At 55.7% G+C, this 21005-nt stretch overlaps 10 protein-coding genes across 10 annotated transcripts; 6 read left to right on the forward strand and 4 right to left on the reverse strand.

Annotated features, from left to right (window-relative positions):
* Positions 1-629: 629 nt before the first annotated feature.
* On the forward strand, positions 630-1478 carry BAUCODRAFT_145194 (uncharacterized protein; the record flags this gene model as incomplete). The annotated part of the gene is made up of 2 exons (XM_007675159.1): positions 630-1287; positions 1342-1478. 2 exons carry the CDS (start codon positions 630-632, stop codon positions 1476-1478), a joined length of 795 nt encoding a protein of 264 aa, XP_007673349.1.
* Positions 1479-1933: 455 nt separating this feature from the next.
* Positions 1934-2557, forward strand: BAUCODRAFT_30240 (uncharacterized protein). The gene is made up of 2 exons (XM_007674787.1): positions 1934-2061; positions 2156-2557. Exons 1-2 carry the CDS (start codon positions 2016-2018, stop codon positions 2419-2421), a joined length of 312 nt encoding a protein of 103 aa, XP_007672977.1. The 5' UTR covers positions 1934-2015; the 3' UTR covers positions 2422-2557.
* A 967-nt stretch (positions 2558-3524) lies between these two features.
* On the reverse strand, positions 3525-4490 carry BAUCODRAFT_119399 (uncharacterized protein; the record flags this gene model as incomplete). Its single annotated transcript, XM_007675160.1, has 1 exon — positions 3525-4490. The coding sequence occupies one exon, from the start codon at positions 4488-4490 to the stop codon at positions 3525-3527; it is 966 nt and encodes a 321-aa protein (XP_007673350.1).
* Positions 4491-5184: 694 nt separating this feature from the next.
* On the forward strand, positions 5185-6192 carry BAUCODRAFT_64355 (uncharacterized protein; the record flags this gene model as incomplete). Its single annotated transcript, XM_007674957.1, has 2 exons — positions 5185-5915; positions 5964-6192. Coding segments are annotated over 2 exons (960 nt in total), but the record flags the coding sequence as incomplete, so codon positions are not given.
* A 1384-nt stretch (positions 6193-7576) lies between these two features.
* On the reverse strand, positions 7577-11095 carry BAUCODRAFT_119400 (uncharacterized protein; the record flags this gene model as incomplete). The annotated part of the gene is made up of 2 exons (XM_007675161.1): positions 7577-7919; positions 7974-11095. The coding sequence occupies 2 exons, from the start codon at positions 11093-11095 to the stop codon at positions 7577-7579; spliced, it is 3465 nt and encodes a 1154-aa protein (XP_007673351.1).
* A 149-nt stretch (positions 11096-11244) lies between these two features.
* Positions 11245-11777, forward strand: BAUCODRAFT_30244 (uncharacterized protein). The gene has a single exon (XM_007674788.1). The coding sequence runs from the start codon at positions 11297-11299 to the stop codon at positions 11489-11491; it is 195 nt and encodes a 64-aa protein (XP_007672978.1). The 5' UTR covers positions 11245-11296; the 3' UTR covers positions 11492-11777.
* A 361-nt stretch (positions 11778-12138) lies between these two features.
* Positions 12139-15724, reverse strand: BAUCODRAFT_30245 (uncharacterized protein). The gene has a single exon (XM_007674789.1). The coding sequence runs from the start codon at positions 15329-15331 to the stop codon at positions 12449-12451; it is 2883 nt and encodes a 960-aa protein (XP_007672979.1). The 5' UTR covers positions 15332-15724; the 3' UTR covers positions 12139-12448.
* A 452-nt stretch (positions 15725-16176) lies between these two features.
* Positions 16177-16932, forward strand: BAUCODRAFT_63054 (uncharacterized protein; the record flags this gene model as incomplete). The annotated part of the gene is made up of 1 exon (XM_007674894.1): positions 16177-16932. The coding sequence occupies one exon, from the start codon at positions 16177-16179 to the stop codon at positions 16930-16932; it is 756 nt and encodes a 251-aa protein (XP_007673084.1).
* A 99-nt stretch (positions 16933-17031) lies between these two features.
* Positions 17032-19019, reverse strand: BAUCODRAFT_572071 (uncharacterized protein; the record flags this gene model as incomplete). Its single annotated transcript, XM_007675162.1, has 4 exons — positions 17032-18263; positions 18397-18440; positions 18496-18702; positions 18756-19019. 4 exons carry the CDS (start codon positions 19017-19019, stop codon positions 17192-17194), a joined length of 1587 nt encoding a protein of 528 aa, XP_007673352.1. The 3' UTR covers positions 17032-17191.
* An 812-nt stretch (positions 19020-19831) lies between these two features.
* BAUCODRAFT_119405 (uncharacterized protein) lies at positions 19832-20044 on the forward strand (the record flags this gene model as incomplete). Its single annotated transcript, XM_007675163.1, has 1 exon — positions 19832-20044. One exon carries the CDS (start codon positions 19832-19834, stop codon positions 20042-20044), a length of 213 nt encoding a protein of 70 aa, XP_007673353.1.
* Between the last annotated feature and the right edge of the window lie 961 nt (positions 20045-21005).

Here is a 21005-nt window from a genome sequence, read left to right on the forward strand (position 1 = left end):
GTTGGTGGTGGCTACAGGAGAGCGTTTGGGGTTGCATGAGTCTAGACAACTTCGGGTTAGCAGCGACGCGGGTTACGCAAGCTTCCCGTCTTCGAGAACGAGCGCGGACCATTGGTGGCGTCTTGCGTCATATCCTTGAATAGCCATTATTGCGCTGGAATGGCAGTACTGTACATGTAGTCTTGCGTGCCAGCGTGGAGGCCACCTTTTATTGGGACAGCGGTATCAAGGGCGTCCTGACGCCGGAGCATATCTGCCACTGCCGCAGGCGGCTATTGACACTGCGCCAGTTTGGAGCTTGAGAACCCTTGCAGCAAAATTTCGGACGGACAGATCGTACCTGCTGCTGCGGCACTTACGTGCTTTGATACCCTGCGCACCTTAGGACCCAAGGCGGCATCATCGAGTGAGATCTTCTCCCCAATGTATTCGAGGGAGCGCGGAAGTCAGTCTGGTCGTTGCCGATATATGGAGATAAAAGCACGGCATGTCCAGGAGACCCTGAAAAGCTGCCCGGATGTAATGGCTAACCTGCCGGGGGGCATATCGTATAATCATTGAAATCCATATCAATCCCTCGGAGTTGTTTCTATAACCTACTTTTGTGTTTCACGAAACTTATTTGTACAATGTCTACACAACAGCTCAACGGCACCACAGCCAAACTCCTCGTCCTTGTCACGGGCGCTAACCAAGGCCTGGGCTACTACGCCAGCCAACAGCTCGCCTCCACCGGCAAATACCACATCTTCCTCGGCAGCCGCGACCTCAACAAAGCACACAAAGCGATCCAACAGCTCGTCGCTGACGACTCCGTCAAAGTCTCCGAGCACGACCTCGAGCCCATCCAGATCAACGTTACCTCAGACGACTCCATCAAAGCTGCCGCCAAGCACGTCGCGGACAAGTATGGCTACCTCGACATCCTCATGAACAATGCCGGTATCGCCGCGCAGCAAGCGGCCAATGCGGACGGAACTGGTCCCACGCTCCGGGAGCTGTATCATCGGCATTACGATACGAATTTGTTCGGTGCTGCGGTGGTTACGGAAGCGTTTCTACCGTTGCTTAAGAAGTCGACTACGGAAGGTGGCAAGCGCATTGCGTTCACATCGTCTGCTCTGTCTTCGCTGGAGTGGGCTGCAACACTTGATGGCGAGATGTCGGGCGCGAACTATCCGTTGTATCGCTCGACGAAGACCGCCGAGAATATGGTCATGATCCATTATGCGCGCTCCTTGGAGGCTGAAGGCTTCGTTGTCTCTGCTTCTGATCCGGGATACTGCGGTGAGCATTAACTTCTTCCTTCGTCTTGGCCGGTGTTTGACTGACTTCTTGCAGCCACCAACTTGAACTACTATCATGGCGCGAAAGACCCGAGGCAGGGCGCCAAAGCATTGGTGATTGCGGCTACTGGGGTGAAGGAGCAGATCCATGGTCGGGTTGTAGATGACGAAAGCAATGCTGAACCGTGGTGAAGTTTTTGAGTGTCCGCAAGTATCATAGGATTGCTGAGAGCAGCGGCTCATGCGTGGCAATCATGTAGATCAAATGCTGTGAAACCTGCCATTTGTTCTCTTCTCTCCCTTAGCAGCACTCATGTCGACCTGCATTCAGGGTTGTATACGGAGCTGTCGGGCCGTTAGTCCGTTAATATCTCGACTCGCAGCGCGGATAGAGCGGGAGGATTTAATCAAATTGGCAGTAATCCTTCGGAGCTCTCAGGCAGACAGCACGATAGCTTCTATCAATGGGCCAATGCTAACGACGTAAGGAATGGTCTCAATGGTAGCTGGGATGTACGAAAACATTCCACATCCATAAAAGGCGCTGGTTTTCGTATTGAGCTTGGCCATCTGGTGCATGTCGGAATAAGCACGGAGAAGTCCCATATGGTGGAGAGAGGGCGACGTACCATCTCACGACTTCGGCACCGGCGCGACCGAGCAGGTTGGCCGAAGGAGAGAAGTCAAGGCTGAGCGCAACGAACGAACCCCGATGATGTCAGACTGCCCATGCACCGCTTGACTGATGAGGTGGTTAGTAAGCCCGATGATTGCGGTGCGTATAACTCTTCAGCTTGGAGGTCAGCACTTCTCGTCCTTCGTGGGGCACTCATCTTTTAAGTTTCATTTTTCTGACGGTAATCGTAAAGGAAGCTGCACTCTTCCCATTGCCATGTGTCCTGGAACGACTGGTCAAGATCAGATAGGCCACGAATACAGTCGCGGAGAGACCAGACAAACTCCAAGCCCCTACCCGAAAGACAGTAGAATTGCCGGCACCCATACCTGTGAATTGAATCAAGAGGGCAGAAGTGGTAATCGGGCAGCCATTCTCTCCATGACTCGACAACATGATCTGGAGCCCAATCCGCGCCATCCACTACTCGCAGAGCAGGGAGACTACATGACCGTCTGAGTTGGCGCCGTGGTCGGGATCGCTCCAGAAGCATTGCGAGCGCACCAGCATCGTCCTGTGTAGCCTCCACAAGAGCCGCAAACAGGTCGTTCTGTTGTTGCCGGATCTCTGTAAGATCTATGCCAGCCTCGCCGTAGAGATCAAATGTTCTAACATGTTCCCAATGCCCTTCTTGTTCCTCATCCTCACTTGGCCTCCAGCATATGACTTTGGGTACTGGGTTGTTTGACGGGAAAGCACCAGGCACTTCGTGTAGCCGGTAGATGCACAGCTCAACGTGCTTCCGAACCTTGAGACCCCACGCTCCGGGGTCTTCACCACCGTAGACGAGACCCCGGACTGCTGCATTCCAGTGGTCAAGCCTCCATTTCTCAGGCGCATCACGAATCGCGTTGTTTACCAGTCTGACATACTCCGGCAAGTCTACACCAATATCTCGCAAAATCGTAATCCAAAGCTCTAAGAGATGGACTAGCCTTTCGGGACCAGCATAATAAGCGAAAATGATCAATGTCGCCAGTGGGTGTGCCATACTACTAAGGCCGTACGCGAGGGTAGGCCTATTCAGTAGGAGAATCTTGACAATATCAACCCAGCCGGCAAGATCGTCATCTTCGGAGTCTGCGAGCCGCCTTATCACGTCGTGCATCAATCTTACGGCTGCCGTCGAATCAAAGACCGTAGGCCCTACAATGTTGGCGTCTTCGGGTATGATTGATCGTATGAAAGCAGGCTTTAACTCACTGTTGGCGCAAAGATGTCTAGCCAATACAAGCCTTTCTTGCGATGTCCAAGAGGTTAAAGGTATTGACTGGTCCTGAAGAATAACCTCAACGGCCTGGAGTGAGCCGCAGCGCAGGAAGAAGGTGAGCCCAACTGTCGTGTGGTCTGCCGATCTATCAAGAAAGACGTCTATGAAGTCGATGTCGGACCCATCTAGTTTGAGAAGCAGTCGTGCAAAGGCGACTTGTTCGGATGCTGAGCTTTCTGTAGAGAAGAAGAACATAGCCAAGGCGTCTGGGTTGATCGTCCAAGCTAGAGTTTTGCTCAGTAGCCATTGGCAAACGTCGAGTTCGCCATCTCTCACAGCGAGCTAATGGCTGTCAGTGCAGGACAATCATGTAAGGCATCAAACGCACTTCTAGCAAATTCCGGCCATTTGGTTGAACGTCATGCAAAGACGCTTGGCCGTTCGACAGAAGCTCCTGTACGCCCATAATGTCACCGTGCTCAAGTCGCCTAAAGATTTTAGCATCCTGACCGCGTACGGTGACCGAAGTGAGGTTGAAGTTGAAGCCGCACGCCGCGTGCGACATGGCAATGTTCCAGATACGGCCAGTCAGGCCCAGGGACCGCATAAAGCTCAGGTCAATGCGATAGCTTGCTTTCCATGCTGTGTCTTTCGGTGCAACGCGTTTTCGTCTTTTGATCGTGCCGTCACGGGCTTCGCAACCAGAAGTGGTACGAACGAGGCCGCCAGTAGCGGCGCTGGCAGACTCGCAACTCGCGCTGTTCAGCTGAATCGTAGCAGTGGCATGCAGCGTCTGAAAAGACTGCAACGTTTGCGTCTGAAGACTCATTAGTTGCAGCATATACGCCTGCTGCTGTTGTGCATGACTCTCAGCTCTCGACCCGTTCCGCGACTGCCAATACATGTTAGAAGCGAACATCAGAGATGTCTTCGCCCGCTCAAGCTTATCAAGAAGGTCCTCGAGATCCTCTTCCTTGAAAGCAGCGTACATTCTTCCAATCTTGGGACGCTGTTGGAGCCGCTTGTTCATCTCATCTAGCGTCCGACTGATCGCGGAGGTGGAACTACGTATGCGCACGAGGCAGCGATCAAGCAGCCTGGAGTCGTGTTTATCTTGCTGTCTGTGCCGCTCGAGGTCTTGCATAGCTAATGATAGCGTCTCGAGATCGAAAGCTAGATCCTTGACCGTTTGCGGAGCGTCGCGGACGTTGTGGAAGAACTTGTTCAACTTCTGCGCCGAGTCCAGTAGGTCCATAGAGAGCGACATCAGACCTGCGCCGCTGGCTACGGCGCCGAGCACTGCTTCGGCGCCTGACATGGTGGGCCTGTGACCGACCTTCTTGCCCAAAAACGTTCAGGAACTGTAGGACGAAGAAGGGTTGAGAAAGGAGAGGTCAAGCGTGCTACGAGATCAGGCTGGAGTGGGAGTGCTCTTGCCAGAGTGACAAGGCTACATGCAGCTACCGAGCTCAGCCACCGCCTGCATGCATATATCGCAGCCTATAGGCAGAGGAGGCCGCCCACGGTCAGCCTGCTTCACCAGCCTTACGTGACGAGCGTGGTCTATGTGCGTCAATGCTGCACAGGCGATAGTGGCGAGCGTAGCGTGTTCCATTCTCACTGGCAGCGTCGCGATGAGATTGTATGGTCTACCAACATAGATACGTGCTGTTGGTGCCTGATGATGATGATGGTTTGAGTGAATTAAAGCTATGGACATGAACGTGCATCTACATGTAACCGTACCTTGTCCAGCGACGCCACAACAGCTTTCGCTTGCGCCACAGTTTGACATCAGAGTGCAGGCACGATTAGATGCACATGCGATACATCTACGAGGCTGGCTCAGCTGAAGCTATTGCATGTCGACCGCTCAGTACAACAGTACTTGCCGTGGTCACCTTCACCAAGGGAAAGATGCCGCTTGGAAGCTGAGGCGGAGACTCTTGCTCAGACGATAATTACCATACAAGTACCTCGCGTAGGTCAGCCTTCACCGACCTTAGGCAAGAATGAGTGCAACGGACTCAGCGCCCATCACACCTGCTACCGAGGAGATACCCCGCTCGGGACCTCCACCCCCAGCAACCCCACCGGAGAGCCACGACACCGTCCCCGCCATCGACGATAGCGATGCGTACGCCTACTGGGGCTACCTCTTCAAGCCCGACAAGACCGGCACCGATCGCTTCAAGTCACTCCTCCGTGGCCTGAAACAGGTCATTAACACTCACTTCAACTCCGCCGCCGACCATGGCGCCAGCTCCCTCGACCAGCAATCTGACCTGACCCCGGACCAGATCGCCCACTTCTACCGGGAGTTGCATGGCAACTATGACCAGCTCTTCCTCGGCACGCCAAGTGATAGCATCTCCTTCATTTACAAGTCGCTAGGATGTCTACACAGTCTGCAACCGCAAAACTTCAGCCATGGAACAGCTTTCACAGACCCGACTGTGCCGGCGCTGAAGACGGAGGGCTGGATCATGTGGCAGACGATCCAGCTATTGCTGGGCCCAGACGAGCATAGCCAGTTCATGATGGAGGCGGTGCAGAAGTGGGATGTCAAGGACATCGATACTGGCGATACGTTTCCGAAGGTGCTGCCGAGACGGTGCTTCCCGATGGAACCGGATAAGCACATGGTGGCTTGGTATGAGGGTGTCAGTGAACGTCTGAGGAAGGAGGCGGAAGAGGAAGAGAGGATGCGCGAGATTGAGGCGGAGAAGGCGGACCAGAGGAGGTTGCGGAATCGGCCTGCCGCGGCGGAGAATGTGGACGGAGCGGAAAGGTTGACCGATGATGAGGGCAGTGTGGACAGTCATGGGCCGGCGTTGGCTTATTTCCGCAACCCGCTATTCAGGCATGTAGATGGCAGGCCGAGCATTGTAAGACGAAACAGTAAGCGGCCTGCGATCAGTCCAAGGCCGACTACTATGATGGATAAAGGCAAGGAAGCTGCGATATCGGCGGGTAATGTTATACGCAACATCGGCAGCCCGCATTTGTGGGACGGTAAAGGTAGCAGGCAAGCGAGCCGGGAGAGAGACGGCCGGGATCGAAGACGGCGTAGTTTGCCGGACCATCGACATACTAACCGTTATCCAGAGGAGGCTCCACCAGCGGCAGCTTCAACGTATGACAATGGTTCCGCTCTTTCGCCACATGAGCAGCGACACCGCCGTCGGCGAAGCTCACAGCAGGCTGAGCGTCCGCCTGTCACACCTAATTCCGGCGACGACGACTGGGACGCAGACGAGAGTAGCATGTATAACTCGCCACGTCCGACACCGCCTCATCAACATCACCACCATCACCACAACCATCGTGGAGGCGAACAAGGAAGGCCACCTAACCACAAGCGCGACTCGCGGGAAGCGCATCTTAGGCACTCGCGCAGCCACGAGCCTACGCCAAGCCAGAAGGAATACGACGACTACTTCGAAGGCTACGACGAGCCATCTGGACGGAGAAACTCGGCACAAGAGAACAGTGCAACGCCTCCGATAGGCGGTGGTTTCGGTCCTAGCGCGTCACCATTGTTTGCTACGCACGTGGCGCGGCAGCCGCAGAATCAACGTCCGCCCCCACCGCAACAACAGGCTGTCCGTCGTGCGCAGGGTCAAGCTCGACCCTACAACCGGAGCCCAGACCGCCGCCCTCCACCAGATGAAGACCGGAGACGTCCTCCACCAGACGACGACCGTCGCCGCCCGCCACCCCCTCGCCCACGCTTCGACCAATCCCCAGCCCCGTACGCCTACGACGACGGCAACGACGACGGAGGCAGCGTAATCCACAACCCGCGTCAACCTCTCCACGCGGACGGTCGACGGCCGCCGTCCAGATCCTTTGACCAATCAGGCGGTAATGGTGGATATCCTCCTCCCGGCGTAAGGCGAGGAGGAAGGATGAGTGGCGGCAGTGAAGTGGATGCGTATCCGGGTGCTCCGCCGGATGAGGGTAGGAGGCAAGGCCGGCCGAAGATGACGCGGTTTGAGGGTGATGGTCCTGGTGGTGGTGGGGGAGGAGAGAGGCCGAGGAGGGCGGTTAGTAGGGGCGTGGATGGGAGGAGGTATGTTGATCCTTATGCTTAGGGGCGCGACTCTTAGCACTACAAGCATTCCTGAACCTCGAGCCTATGTAGGCAGGCACTCTAGGGAGGGCATCGTGCGCATGACTCCTTCGGTCTCGTGCCCTGTAGCTGTCGGACGTAGCTGGTAGAGACAACTCGAATGTCAACCTCTTTAGTTCGACTTTGGCAGATTACATGCGTAACTTACGCTACTCAGCCTGCACCTTGCGGCGAGGTATGCTCAATATATACAATCGCGGCTCCTCGCTCGCTTCAAATGCCCCCAAACTCCTCGCTCGCGAAAATGCGGTAGCTCAACAAACATTCCTTCACCTCCTCGCCTCCTGCCCTGCCGTACTAGTGGTGATCGCCAATCCAGTCCTACCCGGACTCTGTGCCCTCGACGGCGCAGCGCTCCGGTTATGCGCCATATGCGCCCTCACGAGATGTCCTGCGGCTAACGCCGAACACAAACTCAGCTCACCTGCCAACACACCGGCTGCGATAATTCGTGCAAGCTGGCGTGCGTTGTCACCTGGTGAAGTAGGATGCGCGCCGCGAACGCCAAGGAGGTCGAGCATGGCGGCTTGAGGCTCGAGAACTGTACCGCCACCGATGGTGCCGACTTCGATGCACGGCATCGAGACGGAGATTTGGAGGTTGCCGTTGAGACTGCGAAGGTGTTAGCGAACGATATCATTACACAAAAGGAAGTAGGAGGCTTACTTCTTCATAACAGTAATGCAATTGCTGCTCTCAACATTCTGCGCTGGATCCTGACCCGTCGCGAGGAAGATGGCAGTAACAATGTTGGCGGCGTGCGCATTGAAGCCTCCAATACTTCCCGCCATGGCGCTGCCGATGAAGTTCTTCGCAACATTCAACTCAACAAGCGCGTTAACGTCGCTCTTGAGCACCGATCGGACAACCTCTGCCGGAATAATAGCTTCAGCGACAACGCTTTTTCCGCGTCCATCGATCCAGTTGATGGCTGCAGGCTTCTTGTCGGTGCAGTAATTTCCGGATACAGATATGATGGCCATATCCTCGAATCCAGCTTCGTTACGCATGACACTCAGCGCTTGTTCGACACCCTTCGAGATCATGTTCATGCCCATTGCGTCGCCCGTCGTAGTCTTGAAGCGGACGTACACGTACGTTCCCGCGATCGAGGACTTTAGCGTTTGGAGCCTGGCAAAGCGTGAGGTCGAGTTGAACGCTTCACGCATCACCTTCTGTCCTTCCGCACTGTCAAGCCAGTTCTTCGCCGCAGCTGCACGGGTAAGCGTGTCGAAGCCAATGCAAGGACCGCGAGTCATGCCGTCGCCTGTAAGAACTGTGACGGCGCCGCCACCAGCGTTGATAGCCTTACAGCCTCTGCTTGTGCTTGCCACGAGGACGCCTTCTGTCGTTGCCATGGGTAGGTAGTAGCTTCGGCCGTCGATCGTCAGAGGTCCAGCAACACCAAGCGGCAACGGCGTGTAGCCAATGACATTCTCGCAGCAGGCCCCGAAAACGCGGTCGTAATCGAAGTGTTCGTACGGAAGCAATGAGTTCTCCAGCTTGGACGTAACTTCCGCCGTACCTGGTGTTCGCGAGACGACCGCTCGTCGGATTTTGACAGCTCGTGTCTTATCCTCAAGCGTCTTCTCCAACGCATAGCCAGGGATTTTGCCACGCAGAGATAGATCGATCAATTCGGAGTCGTCGAGTAAGGGTGCCTTCTTCTCGCGCAAAAGTTCCTCACATTCCTCCCGTGTCCGCTTTCGTGATCCATTAGGTTCATGAGGCTCTGCTCCAGGCTCCTTCGGCTCGCCATTTGTGGTGGGAGCAACCAGCGCCCCGTTTATGCTCGGCTTGTGCTTGTGCGCACTGACCGGGCGCGCGGACTGCACGGTGACCTCCGGTACGCTATCATGTTGCTCTTGGTCAGGATCCTTGATACTCCACCGTGCAGCATTGAATAGGTAGCCGTTGAGCGCCAGACTCATCGCCAGAGCCACAATAACCCACTTGCTAAGCACGGGGTCCTCGAAGCTCTTGAGTAGGCTCTCCACGACCCTGCCGCCGACGGCGGAGAACACACCATCCCGGTAGTCACCGTCGAAGAGAGACCAGTCTGAGCCTTGCTTGACTGCGTGATGCACCGACGGGTACTGGAGCTCGTACTTGATGGGGTTGAATACTGTGACACTGATGGCCTGGTCGTTGCGTTTCGCTTGGCTGAAGATGTAGTCCAGGCCATTCCCGGCAACCTTGAACGGGTCCATCGGTGGCTGCGTTACGACGCTCGACAAGCCTGCGGTGGTGACAGGCGAGTTGTTACGCGTCCCGCGGAAAGGCATGGTGCAGAGGTTGAGCACATTGATTAAAATGAAGCCTGTCACCATCAACACTTTGAAGCGAGGGATGCTGCTGTCGCGCACTTTCCGGCCAAAGATGCTGTAGCCTTCGGAGCTCTGTATGCTCTCGTCCTTCGGCCACTCATTGCTGGACGCCACGTTCTCGGCCACCCGCCGGCTGACTCCGTCCTCCTCGAGCGCCTTGCGGAGAGCGACATGCCGCTTAATGCGGTTGATCTCAAGTTTGATCGTCAGAATGGAAGTGTAGAAGGTGAACAGCAGGATGCAGTCGAAGAAGAGCGTCCAAGCAGCCAAGAAGCAGAACTGTCTCAGGCCGCCCTGTATTCCTGAAGCCGCGCCAGCGCAGAGAATGGCGATCTCGATGGCGTAATCGCGGACAATCTCAAAGCCACGTTCTCGGACAGCAGTTTGCACTGCATTCTGAATAGTGTGCGGTGCGTCTCCATTGCCGTTGCCGTTTGGGTTCGGCCGTTTTGCCTGCAAAGCTGCCGAAAGCACGGCCTGGGTGAGTACGATCGGCTTCTCGAAGCCTACCGTTACAACCAGAAACGGCACGCCTTCCGAAAGCAAGACCACGTTCTCCGGAACACCCAGTTTCATCGTCACTACAATGCCGAACAGAAACGCAAATGCCGAAGAGAAAAGGACAGTGGTGCCCAGCCAGAAGTTGGAGCCCATGCGGCGCATGCTGAGGAAAAGCGAGATGAAAGTCAAGTACATGCTGAAATAGCCCAGAGACATTATGATTATGTCGAGTGTTTCCGCGTTCTTCAGTAAATCGATAAAGGCCGTCCAGGAGTTCTCTGCCCATTCAAGCATGCCGTTGGATGAAGTCGAGCGCTTACCGGTTCGTAACGTCCATTGTGGCCGTTTTGGCTCATCGTCCGTCTCGTCATCCTGCGCCGCAACTAAGCCGGAAGCCGGAAGCTCCTTGATGCTTTCCAGCGCTTGCGGCACCTCGGCGTATGGCATGGCGTATGCCAGCGTTACATCGGAGGAAATGCCCAGGAGGATGTTCGAACTTGAGGGTAGTAGCTCCGCAGAGCCGCCTTCCAACAATGGGACTTTCTCTGCTTCTGGGGCCGCATAGAGGGCGCCTTGACTGGCCGGAAAAGCCAGCGTCACGAGCGCTAGCTCGTCATGGTCCACCGACACATGTCTTACGCCATTCTCCTCGAGTTGCCATTTCCATGCAGTCTCCGGCCCAAGCTGCAGTCTCCTGCTCCCTGCCGAGAGCGCATCGAGATCGACCCGGTTACCCAGCGCCGCCGGCGAAGGCTGGAAGAAGCCTGACTCTAGCAAGTTGACGTAGAATGCACTACCAAGCACCGCAACGAATGCTATGGTGTGGATCGGATGGGTGCATGCGGTGTGCGAAAGCGCCTGTACGTACGGCGTGACTTGGCGGTTGTAGTAGCCTGGCTTGTCGGAGTCGGGAAGCTCGAGGTTACGCCGCCAGCGTGTGGGTATGAGCGAGTTGAGCATGTTGAAGCTCGTCGTCCAACGTTAAGAGGTGTAGCTGGTGTCGAGGCAAGGTCGAGTTCGTACGCGGAAGGCGGCTTGGTATTGTTCGTCTCAAGCAGTCGCGAACCTCATCCTTCACTCTTTTTGTAACTTATTGTTGTACCAAAGATCTCTTCACACTCGCTCTTGTACCAGTAGCTCCTTCTCTCAAAAGCTTCCAAGATGTGCAATGCTCAGTTCCGCGCCTCTTCACACAGTGGTACCACAGTGACGTCTTCCACCAAACAAAAGATCGCAACCGGCAGGAACAAGGTCAAAGTCAAAGCAAGAACGACACAACAGCTTTCCAAGTTACCAAGAACCGCTGCCCTGCCGTCTCCCGCTCCCAACCACCGCCACGGATCCGCGTTGCGATAGTGCCTCACCGCTCTCGCTTCCCACGCTTGCCGTCTCTCCCTGGTCCCGTCTGGACGGCAAGAAAATATAATCGCTAGATCTGCGCAGGTACCACGTCGCTCAACGCCCGTGATTGGCTGCGCAGCGGAGATGGCGGCTTCTTTTCCCCAGATTCTTCGGTGCAGGGTGGCTAAACGAGGCACGGGTCGGATCCTTTGCTTCTGGAGTGCAGGAAAGAGAGAACGAGAGATGACAACTTCAACGTTAGCATATATGGCTGACCTTATACGAGCGGCGAGCTCTATTTAATATACATCGCCAGTGCTTTGCTGCAGCTGACATGCCCGTGATCTGCATTCTGTCTCCTGGCCACGCCACGGGCACTTGACTGCCGGGAATTACGTGCTCCACAGTGCGGCTGTGGCGCACGATATCGCCCCCTCGTACGATTCATGCTTCATGCAATTATTTTACCCGAGCTTGGCACAAGGACAGCGTAAAGGAGTCGCATGTCTCGCAGGACATGGTGGCGGCCGTGTTCAGCGTCCACCTCGTCAGCGAGCCGTAGCAGCTACGCCTGCAGAAGCGGGCCGACGTCAGCTCACGTTCGAGGCTGGCTGTAAGACCACCACCTCTGCATGGTGAGCACCGTTGCAGCTGCGCGCGCGACAACGGCTTCTTAACGGCTTGCAGTCTCCCTCTGGAAGGCTGAAGCTGTACTATAGCTATGGAGCTGCTCGATTGTGGGCGCTTCTGGTTACCAGGCCTGCTGAGTACATACATTACCACATCTATGTTCCAATGGCAATACCCCGTCTCGTTTCTCAGCTGAGTACAAGCAAGCCCACAAGCACCGCACCCCGACAGCCATGGCGGCTTATCCCAACACCATCCAATGCTATTGCAGAACACCTAGCCAAACCCACGAACACCTCCGAGAGCTAGCCCAAACCATGTACTCCAAACCTGCAAGATGCACTACCGGTAAGGATCATACTCCTCACTCGCCAACCCCTCCGCCACCCCATCCGCATGTCCCTGCCCATGCGTTACCGCCTTCCCACTCTCCGTCGCCTGACTCTGCGTATGCGTCTGCGCCAACGTCGCCGTCTCATCCTCACTAGCCTTTCTTCCCCAACCCCCGAACCACCCATTCTTGCGTCCAGTATTACTCCTCCCCAGATTCAGCGGCGCAGGCTTCGATGGAGGCGGCGTCTCGCTGCTAATCTCCAAGCTCGGCGTCACAACGCCATTAACCGAACCCGACGGTGATGGCGAATGGACTTCTGAGCCTCTGCCCGGCAATCCTCGGGCAGGCGAGTAAGATGGCGAGTCATTGTAGAAGGAACCCATGCTCTCGTCCCGCAGATGCTGCTGATGATGATGATGATGATCACCTGGTCCGTCGATAGTGACCTCTGTATCATCTTCCCCAATCTCCGAGTTCAGCTCATGACCCTCCGAAGGCCGGATACCCACCGTCTTGACCAACTCCACCACCGCCGCAGTGAGGTTACTGGCCGCAGCGTCCACTAGCGCAACTGGACTCAAACCCATGGCGCTCGCATGCAGCTTCGTAGCCGTGATGAGACTGTTCGCCGTCCCATTCACCCTCGCCTTGACTTTCGCCACACTCTCCGCACCACCATCCCGTTCCGGACCCAGCGGACTAGGCGAAGGTGTCGGATACCCTTGCGGACTCACGACCGCAGCCGTGAGCCCCTGCACGGCAAGAGCGACATTCTTGACACCATCCAGCATCCGCTCATTCTGCTCCGGCTGGCGAGCGGTGCGGAGAAGTTCGTCGATGGAGAGCTGGAAGCGGGTCATGTCCACATCTCTCACCAACCCTGCATCAGAGATTAGGCCTTCCTTCCCGCCACCGAGGAGACTGTTCGCGTCAAAAGCATTGGGAAGCGCTAATCCCATCGTCGAGGCGCGAAGACTCTTGTTCTGGGCTTTGACGCGCGTATAGCGATGTCGCCACTCCTCGTTTTCCCGCTCCAACTGCGCAACACGCTGGGCTAGTCTTTCTTCCTGCTCGACGGCGTAGTCAGTTTGGCGACTGAGGTCGCGCATCTCTTGCAAATACATCATCGCCTCGTCACGGACTTGATTCGTCAGCTTCTGCTGCGCGGTCAATTCCTCTTGCAACGCTTCGATTCGGCGTTCATGCTCGCCATTACTGGTTAAGCTTTGTTGTCGCTGATGTGCGGAATGGAGCTGGTTGCGCAACTCTTCGTTCTCAGCCTGATGCGTTTGTAGCTGTCGATGCAGGTCAGAGGTCTGTTGCGCAACATTGCCTAGTTGGACCCGCAAGTCGCCTATGGTCTGTCGGTGGGAGCTGCCTAGTTGAGAGCGAAGACCTTCCAGCTCCCGCTCATGTCGAGAGCGGGAATCTTGCTCGTCCTGCTGTTTGTTGAGCTTCAGCTGCTCTAGCTCTCGTGAGAGCTCGTCGTGCAGACGCTGAGCATCGATGTGTTTCTGCTCTAACTCTTCGCGAAGCCTGTGCCACCCGTTCCGCTCGGATTCGATACCTGCTTCCCGCTCAAGAATCGTCGTTTTCGCTCCCTCAAACTCCTCGTCCTTGGCAGAGAGCGTCTCTCTCAGACTGTCATATTCGTGCTGCTTGTCCAGCACACGACTTTGCAGGTCTTCAACTGTCTCCCTTAGCTTTCCAATCTCTGCTTCCTGTTCCTTGATCTTGTCCAGATCCGCACTCATGCTTTTAGGCTCCTCGAAGTAGCGGTCACCAGCAAGAGGCGAGCGGTCATTGCTGATAGGCGAAGGTCCAATGCTAGGAGACAGCACTTTATCAAGCGCAAAGGCATCCTCCTCCCCTGGCTCTGTCATCTGGTCATCTTCAACCATGGTACTTTTGTTCGGCACAATGACGTTGCTCTGGAAGGTCTTGGGCAGCGGGCGCCCATAGTTCGAAGTATCGCTGCCACTTGTGCTTGGTCGATATCCTGGCGGCGGCATGCCAGGTCCCGGACTCGCAGGGCGGAAAGAAGGGTACTGGGGTCCTGGCATGGGTCCGCCAATGGAGCCGTTTCTGCCAGCTCCTGGCGGTGGGCCTCTGTATGCACCGGGAGGCGGCCGCATGCCATTGCGACTCGGTGCGCGGCCGCTGCCATGACTGGCGGTGCTGGCAGGCCGCTCAATGTCTTGACCCGCGAAGCGCGGGATACGTCGCTCGAGCTCGTAGTAGACGTCCGTTGCCAGCTGGCGGAAACGGTCAACTGGAAGGGTGGAGAGTTTCTGTCGGGCTTGGTTGCGCTTTGGGTGGAAGTTCGTCTTGGGCGGCAGCGAGCGTGGAATACTCGACTGCCTGGCCCCTCTTTCGTCCTCTCGTCGGAGCAGTTCATCGTAGACATCTGTGCTCAGCTCCATAAACTGTGTGACGGACAAGCGGAGAAGCTTGTCCCGTGCTTTCTGCGAACGCATATTGCCTTGGTCGTCGCGCAAAGATGCGGCTAGATAGTCTCTCAGCACGTAGTAATGCTGCTGCAGTTGCGCCTCGGCTTCGGGCTTGAAGAAGCTTCTCGTGCTGTCTCTGTTCGGAGGAGGGCCGGTCGCGAAGCCCATCCGTCCATCACTCGATCGGCCCACCGAGCTTGCGGATGATGCTGGTCGACCGATGCTGCTGCCACTTGCCGATGGTCGCGACATATCTGTGCCGCTACTGGGATGCTGTGAGCCCGAGGGTGAAGCGTGTCGTGGTTGCGCCGCGCCGTAAGGGCCACCCGAGTACGGCGAATCTGCAAGTGTGCCTCCCAAAGGGCCGCCATAACGTGGCCCGAAGCTGTCGTTACTGCTCATTGACATGGATGCCGAGGGAGCAAACCCAGGTCGGCTCATGATGTGCGACTTGAAGTTGATAGGCGTATTCGTGCGGCAAGCGCTGGAATGTAGGCATGCAATGCCTCCGAATGAGTGCTGCGAAGCTTCTCGGGCCGGTTGAAGGTGCGAATGGTCTTGCAAGCTCGTCGTACGGTCGTATAGACGACTTGGGTCTCGTGGAACCAAGGAGTGTGCTGAGCTATGCCGCTCGCCTGTCTGAGATATAGTTCAGATACCCTCGCCCTTGTTATTGCTGCACGCCGCTCTCCTCGTCTCCCTTTGCCGAGTCCCACAAGACCGCCCAATGCTTCTCGAAAGAGTGACTACAGTCAGTCGTAACCAAAGTGGGATGCAATGCAAAAAGAAAGATGTTCGCTCGGAAAGTGTGCAGCGCCTACTTCTCGAATTGCGCGTTCACACTTGCGTCTGCAGGAACCCCTGGCAAGGATGTCTTTCCGCGATGCAGCCAATGGGACGGCTGTGCCTGGCTGGTTGGACCGTTTCGGAATCTGAAGCCACAAAGCTTGGTTTTCCCTCGACCGTAAGGGAAACCTTCTGTTTCGTCGCCAGGAATAGGAAGCCCATAGTCTTCGGGACACGCATCTCACGCGAGGTGCACTCACGGCACTCACATATGTATCTAGGAACAGCAAAACATGACTTGGTGCCACCTGCGTAGCAATATCACCCCATGCAGCCATGCGAGTCCGAAAGCCGTTGCAGGTAGGCGGTTCTTTTAAGGCACAACGCTTTGTCCCACTGCACATCTACGTTACGCTCCCTGCCGCTGTCGTCGTTACTTTAAGTTACTGCCAGCAGTCCGAGGAGAGAACATCACCATGACTGTCAACGACCTCAAAGCCATGCCGTACGTCACCAAAGGTGTTACCACCACCGAGACCACAAGCAACGACCCAACCGCATTCTGGAACGTGAATCTGCCAGTCGACCAAAAAACCGCAGAATGCCCAGGCTACCTTCAATATGCATTCGGAGACGAGAAAGAACGTGCCGTACTAAGTACACCGGACCACCTTTTCCACCGGTTGACATGGCCAGAAGTGCAGCAAGTCATCCGAGATAACCGCCTTGATCTTTTCCTGCGGCTCGGCAGCCAACTCCATCTATACCGCAAATACTGCGTCGAGCTAGTCCAGCAATACGGCAGCGTGATGAATTTCGCAATGCAAGAACGGCTACAGTGGACCGACCTGAACCCCAAAGCTGCACCTTTCGAAAATCCATCTGACTACAGGATCCTGTACAACGACTGGCCTTATGGCGTGGACCACCGTATCGTGCACCTGGTTGTCTGGACGAAGTATGTCTTTCCGTCTGATCCTAGCACGACGGATCTCACGCCACAGGCGAGAAGACAGATCAACGATTTCGTGGACGAAGTGTTCGTCAGCAATTGTGGGAGGGAGGATGTGATATGGTTCCGCAACTGGGCGGCGCTGAAGAGTATTCACGCTGTCGAGCACTTCCATGTCATGCTCTATGATCCCGATCCCGAGTTCGTGAGGGGTGTCACGGGTGGGGATGTGGCCTTGGCGGAGAAGGTCAAGGCTGATGATGGCGCCGACGGGTTGCGCAGTCTCGAATCGCGGAGGCATTGAAGTGGCCCAGTGAGCCTGAAGGATTCCGCCTTGGTGCAGCGTCTGCACTCTCTACTTTATTTTTCTCAAAGCAGAGATTTATAGACTGTAAGAGTTGCTTGAACACATAGCCAAAATCTACAGTGGAATGGTAGTTTGGTAGCATACATACGTACAGGCCGAATCAAGAACTTCGCATGTCCGGGCGCAACAGCTAATCATGTCGCATGAACATCTGCCACGCAGAAACTGCGACGCTCAAGTGCGTGGCAACTCTCATCTATCGACCAAAGACCTTCATCTCAATGGGGCGAGCAATCAGGTACCCAACAGAAGAGAAAGCGGCACCGAGCTCCCAGCCGACATCACCGCCAAACGGTGCTTCACCGGCATGGAGAGCGATCCAACCGACCCACCAGACCTGACTCATGCCTGCGACCATGCCCACGACACCGCAGCAGAACGCAAACACCGCCGCGATACCCAGTGGTAGCTCAGATGGCACATCGTACAGCTCGGGCCTGTACCCGCCAAACCCACGCTTGAAGACGACGTGGTCCGTCAAGCCGATCGAGCAATAAATTGCCAACCAGTATCCAATGAAGTTCATGAAATTCTCGAGCACCGCCTCGAAGTGGCTGTATCCCGGAATGGCGATGGCAATGTAGGCGCCCGTCGCTACCGCGGTCCAGAGGAAGCGTGGTACGTACTGCACCCAACGGGCCAGGACTTGCACGGTGAGCGCGACGGAGTAGATGTTCGGGCAGTTGTTGGCGATGGTGCTGAGTGCAAGCATGACGAGGCAGAACTTGCCGAAGGTGCCGGCGTGGTAGATCAACACGGCACCCAGAAGACCGCCAGTGCCGGACTCGTCGTAGCCATCTTGATAACGGTTGTTGCCATCGTTAAGCGCAGTGGCAGACATGACCGCGACTCCCAGCATCTGCGTGAACAGCAGCGGGAAGATGAGACCCAAGAACGTCCATCCGAACACCTTCACCTTGCTCTGATTGCTGGGCTGATAGACAGTGTAATCGGCCGCATAACTGGACCAACCGATCGCAAACCCGAAGATGACGGAGCCGAAGCTGAGCACGCTGCCCATCTCGGCGGTACCAGTCTCCCATGGAATTGCCACGAAGTCGCCGCTATGCGCGAAGATGCCGAGTACGATGAGGAAGATGATGAAGGACGGAATCCAGGACCAGAATTCGTAGGCGTGCACAACTTTGTAGCCGAAGACGGTCACGAAAAAGGTGCAGAAGGCGACAATGAGGATGCCGGCATAGCCGGGGACGTCCGTGTTGACAGCGTGGAGGAGTTCGGCGGCTACTATCGAGTTGACCGCAGACCTGATTCGTTTGCGTTAGTATTCGTGGTGTAGGAGGGGTTGTGGTAGCTTGGGCCGGTGGAAGATTTGTGGATTGCGGACTCGTTTTGGGACTTTGGGGCGAGATCTCATGCGGGAGCAGAAGGGGCGCTTACCAGCCAATGCATGCTAGCACATTGAAAATGGCAATTAACTTCACCTGTTGAGCGAGTTAGCATCTCTTTACCTCATAACAATGTTTTGGTTTCGCTTACACCCCACCAGCCATACCAGAACCGCGAAAGCACCATCTGGCGAAGGCCGAATACTGGTCCAAAGCATGAGAAGAAGCATACTGGAAAGAGTCCGATCAGGTTGAAGAAGAGGATGACGAGCATGGCGTCTGCGACACCGAGGTAGAAAACGTTCTTTGCCAGCAGACCGAGAGCGAAGGAGGAGACGACCATGTTGGCGGAGAGCCACTGCTTCAGTATTAGCCGCCATTTGGCGCAATGCCTCTCCCACTTGACCGTACCATAGTCGACACGTTCAACAGCGCCATGATGCCCTTGTCTGTCCGCTCGTTCTCGGGCACGCGCTCAATGCCTCTCTGCTCGACACCAAGCTTGCCCGCCATGCGCATAAGCTTTGCGCGCATCCCGGTGCCATATTCGAAGCTCTCGCCGGGTACCGCGCCATCTGGTTCGACGTAGGAGCCATGTCGCTTCTCGAGGTTACCGTATGCGCCGCTATCTATGTAGCCCTGGTTCTTCTCGACATCGTAGGCATTGTACGCCATGGTGGGCGGATGCTGCTCACGATCTACGGGGTTGACGGTGATGGGATGAGAGTGCGAAACGATCTCGAACCCGCAACCACGAGCAACTCTATTCTCGAAATCGACGGAAAGAGAGAAGAGCAGCAACGGAAACGAGAGAGCGCGCTCACATGAGATTACACTGCGCGATCGCGCATTTTGAACCATCAGGCATCTCGACTCTCGCCTTGGCAGCCGCGGTGGTCGCCGATGTTTTTGCAGGAGAAAAAGATAAGGAAGCGGGACGCTTTACCGCAGACAGACAAGCGCTGGAACAGCCCACGCTTCTGGAACAGGGACGCTCTTACTGAACAGGTAGGCGGGGGCGCACGCGACAGGTTCAATCATCGAAGAGAGTTCGACGCTGTCCGGCGCGGTGCGATGCCGGCGTGAATGGGGTGCTTATCAGCGTTGGCGCTCGCGGCATCTGTGTTGCGTAACCGGAGGCTGAAGTCGAGCGCCGGCGGGTTGCGCTGTTGATACGGTCGATGCGCGGATTCGCGCAGAAAACGGAAGTGCTAGAGATCGCGAAATGAGCGGAGGCGAGCACCAGTGATGCTATGCCCCATCAGCGATGTGAAGCGACAAAGAGAAACAAAAACGTCGTGGAAGAAGCGACTGATAAGACTGTCGGCCAATGAGCAGAGACAATGACCCAATTGATCGAACGGGAGCCGAACGCATCTGCGCTTGTCCGGATCCGAAAATCCCCGGCTCACGTGAGCATTAATGCGGCCCGACCGCACTACAATGTACTCCCTCTCTGCTGTTGTCACGGATAAGACGTGCGCGATATGAAGGTTCACCTGTACCAATTGTCCAATCACCGCAGGCCTTTCAAAGCTGGGGCAAGGTGTGCTGCAGACAACCTGAAGATGCTGATGCACGGTATGTGGTCAGATGCAAGAAAGGGTACGAATTTCGCGCTTGTGTCCGACAGCAACAACATCGACCCCAAACATAGAGGGCACCACGACGACATTGAAGTAGCGCGGGTTCCGGTATAACTGTCTCTTGCACCGTGTAACATGCGCAATGCGTAAGCAAAACTGCTCTGCTCGACCGCCGTTCCTCGCTCTGCGGCTACGAGCACTTCGCGCTGTCTCGAAGTATCCCAACCCGTCACTGCTCAATTTTCAGCGGATGATACTCGATACGGTTTTTTGGGCTACAGTGCTCAGGTCAAAGTCTTTTCAGAGGATTAAGCCTCTGTGTGTCGGTATCGCACGGAGGCTGCGGATCATTCCAACAAGAAATATCATCCTGCATGCAAGGTAGTGAGACATGTTCGACATACTTTACTGCCGCAGCGTATTGCGAGGATTACCGAACAAGGTAAGCGTCGCATTATGCTGACGGCGGGTGGTTATAGAGGCTGTATGCCGACGTGCGATGCTGAGGGCGGCGATGCTGCCATGAGATGGCGATGCTGGTGCCCAAACAGTGACACTGTACAATGCGTCTTGCGGGCAAGTCATGGGAGGCCGGATGGCATGATTGCAGGTCGGTCATGGAGGAGTAGGTGGTCCCTCAAAGTCGTGTTCGGAAGACTTAACCGTTGCCGTCATCATTAGAGCAGAGAAGGCGTTACTAGGCAGTGAGGACATCACCCATCGGGTTTGTTCGCTTTCAACTGGTTTTGCGTCGAGAATGCTAAGTCGATTCGACAGGACGACTAAGACTATCGTGCCGGAAACTATATCTCGATAAGGCGCGCTAAGGCGGACAGATTTCTATACGGTTCCCCGCGCCACGCAATGTCTACACTCGCATACAGCGCAGCAGCAAAACAGGGCAAGCATGGCAGAGCAAATCGACTGCAAAGTTTAGTCATCATGCAGACTGCTCAGGGGTAGATGTAACATCATGGCCTCGTTGCACTGTGCGGACGCACGAAGATCCAGGTTACAGGACCAGCATTGGACTGTTGAAAAATCGACCAAGATGATCCATATGCCAAGGCGGCGA

This window comes from Baudoinia panamericana (assembly GCF_000338955.1).
Source record: "Baudoinia panamericana UAMH 10762 unplaced genomic scaffold BAUCOscaffold_2, whole genome shotgun sequence".
Lineage (NCBI taxonomy): Eukaryota > Fungi > Ascomycota > Dothideomycetes > Mycosphaerellales > Teratosphaeriaceae > Baudoinia > Baudoinia panamericana.

Excerpts from the sequence above, each read along its gene's own strand:
- BAUCODRAFT_30245 (XM_007674789.1), bottom strand. The coding sequence starts at position 15,331 with ATGAGCCGACCTGGGTTTGCTCCCTCGGCATCCATGTCAATGAGCAGT.
- BAUCODRAFT_30240 (XM_007674787.1), top strand. The coding sequence starts at position 2,016 with ATGCACCGCTTGACTGATGAGGTGGTTAGTAAGCCCGATGATTGCG. Across the intron at positions 2,062-2,155 it reads TAGTAAGCCCGATGATTGCG|GAAGCTGCACTCTTCCCATT; the intron begins GTGCGTATAACT and ends GTAATCGTAAAG.
- BAUCODRAFT_30244 (XM_007674788.1), top strand. The coding sequence starts at position 11,297 with ATGTGCAATGCTCAGTTCCGCGCCTCTTCACACAGTGGTACCACAGTG.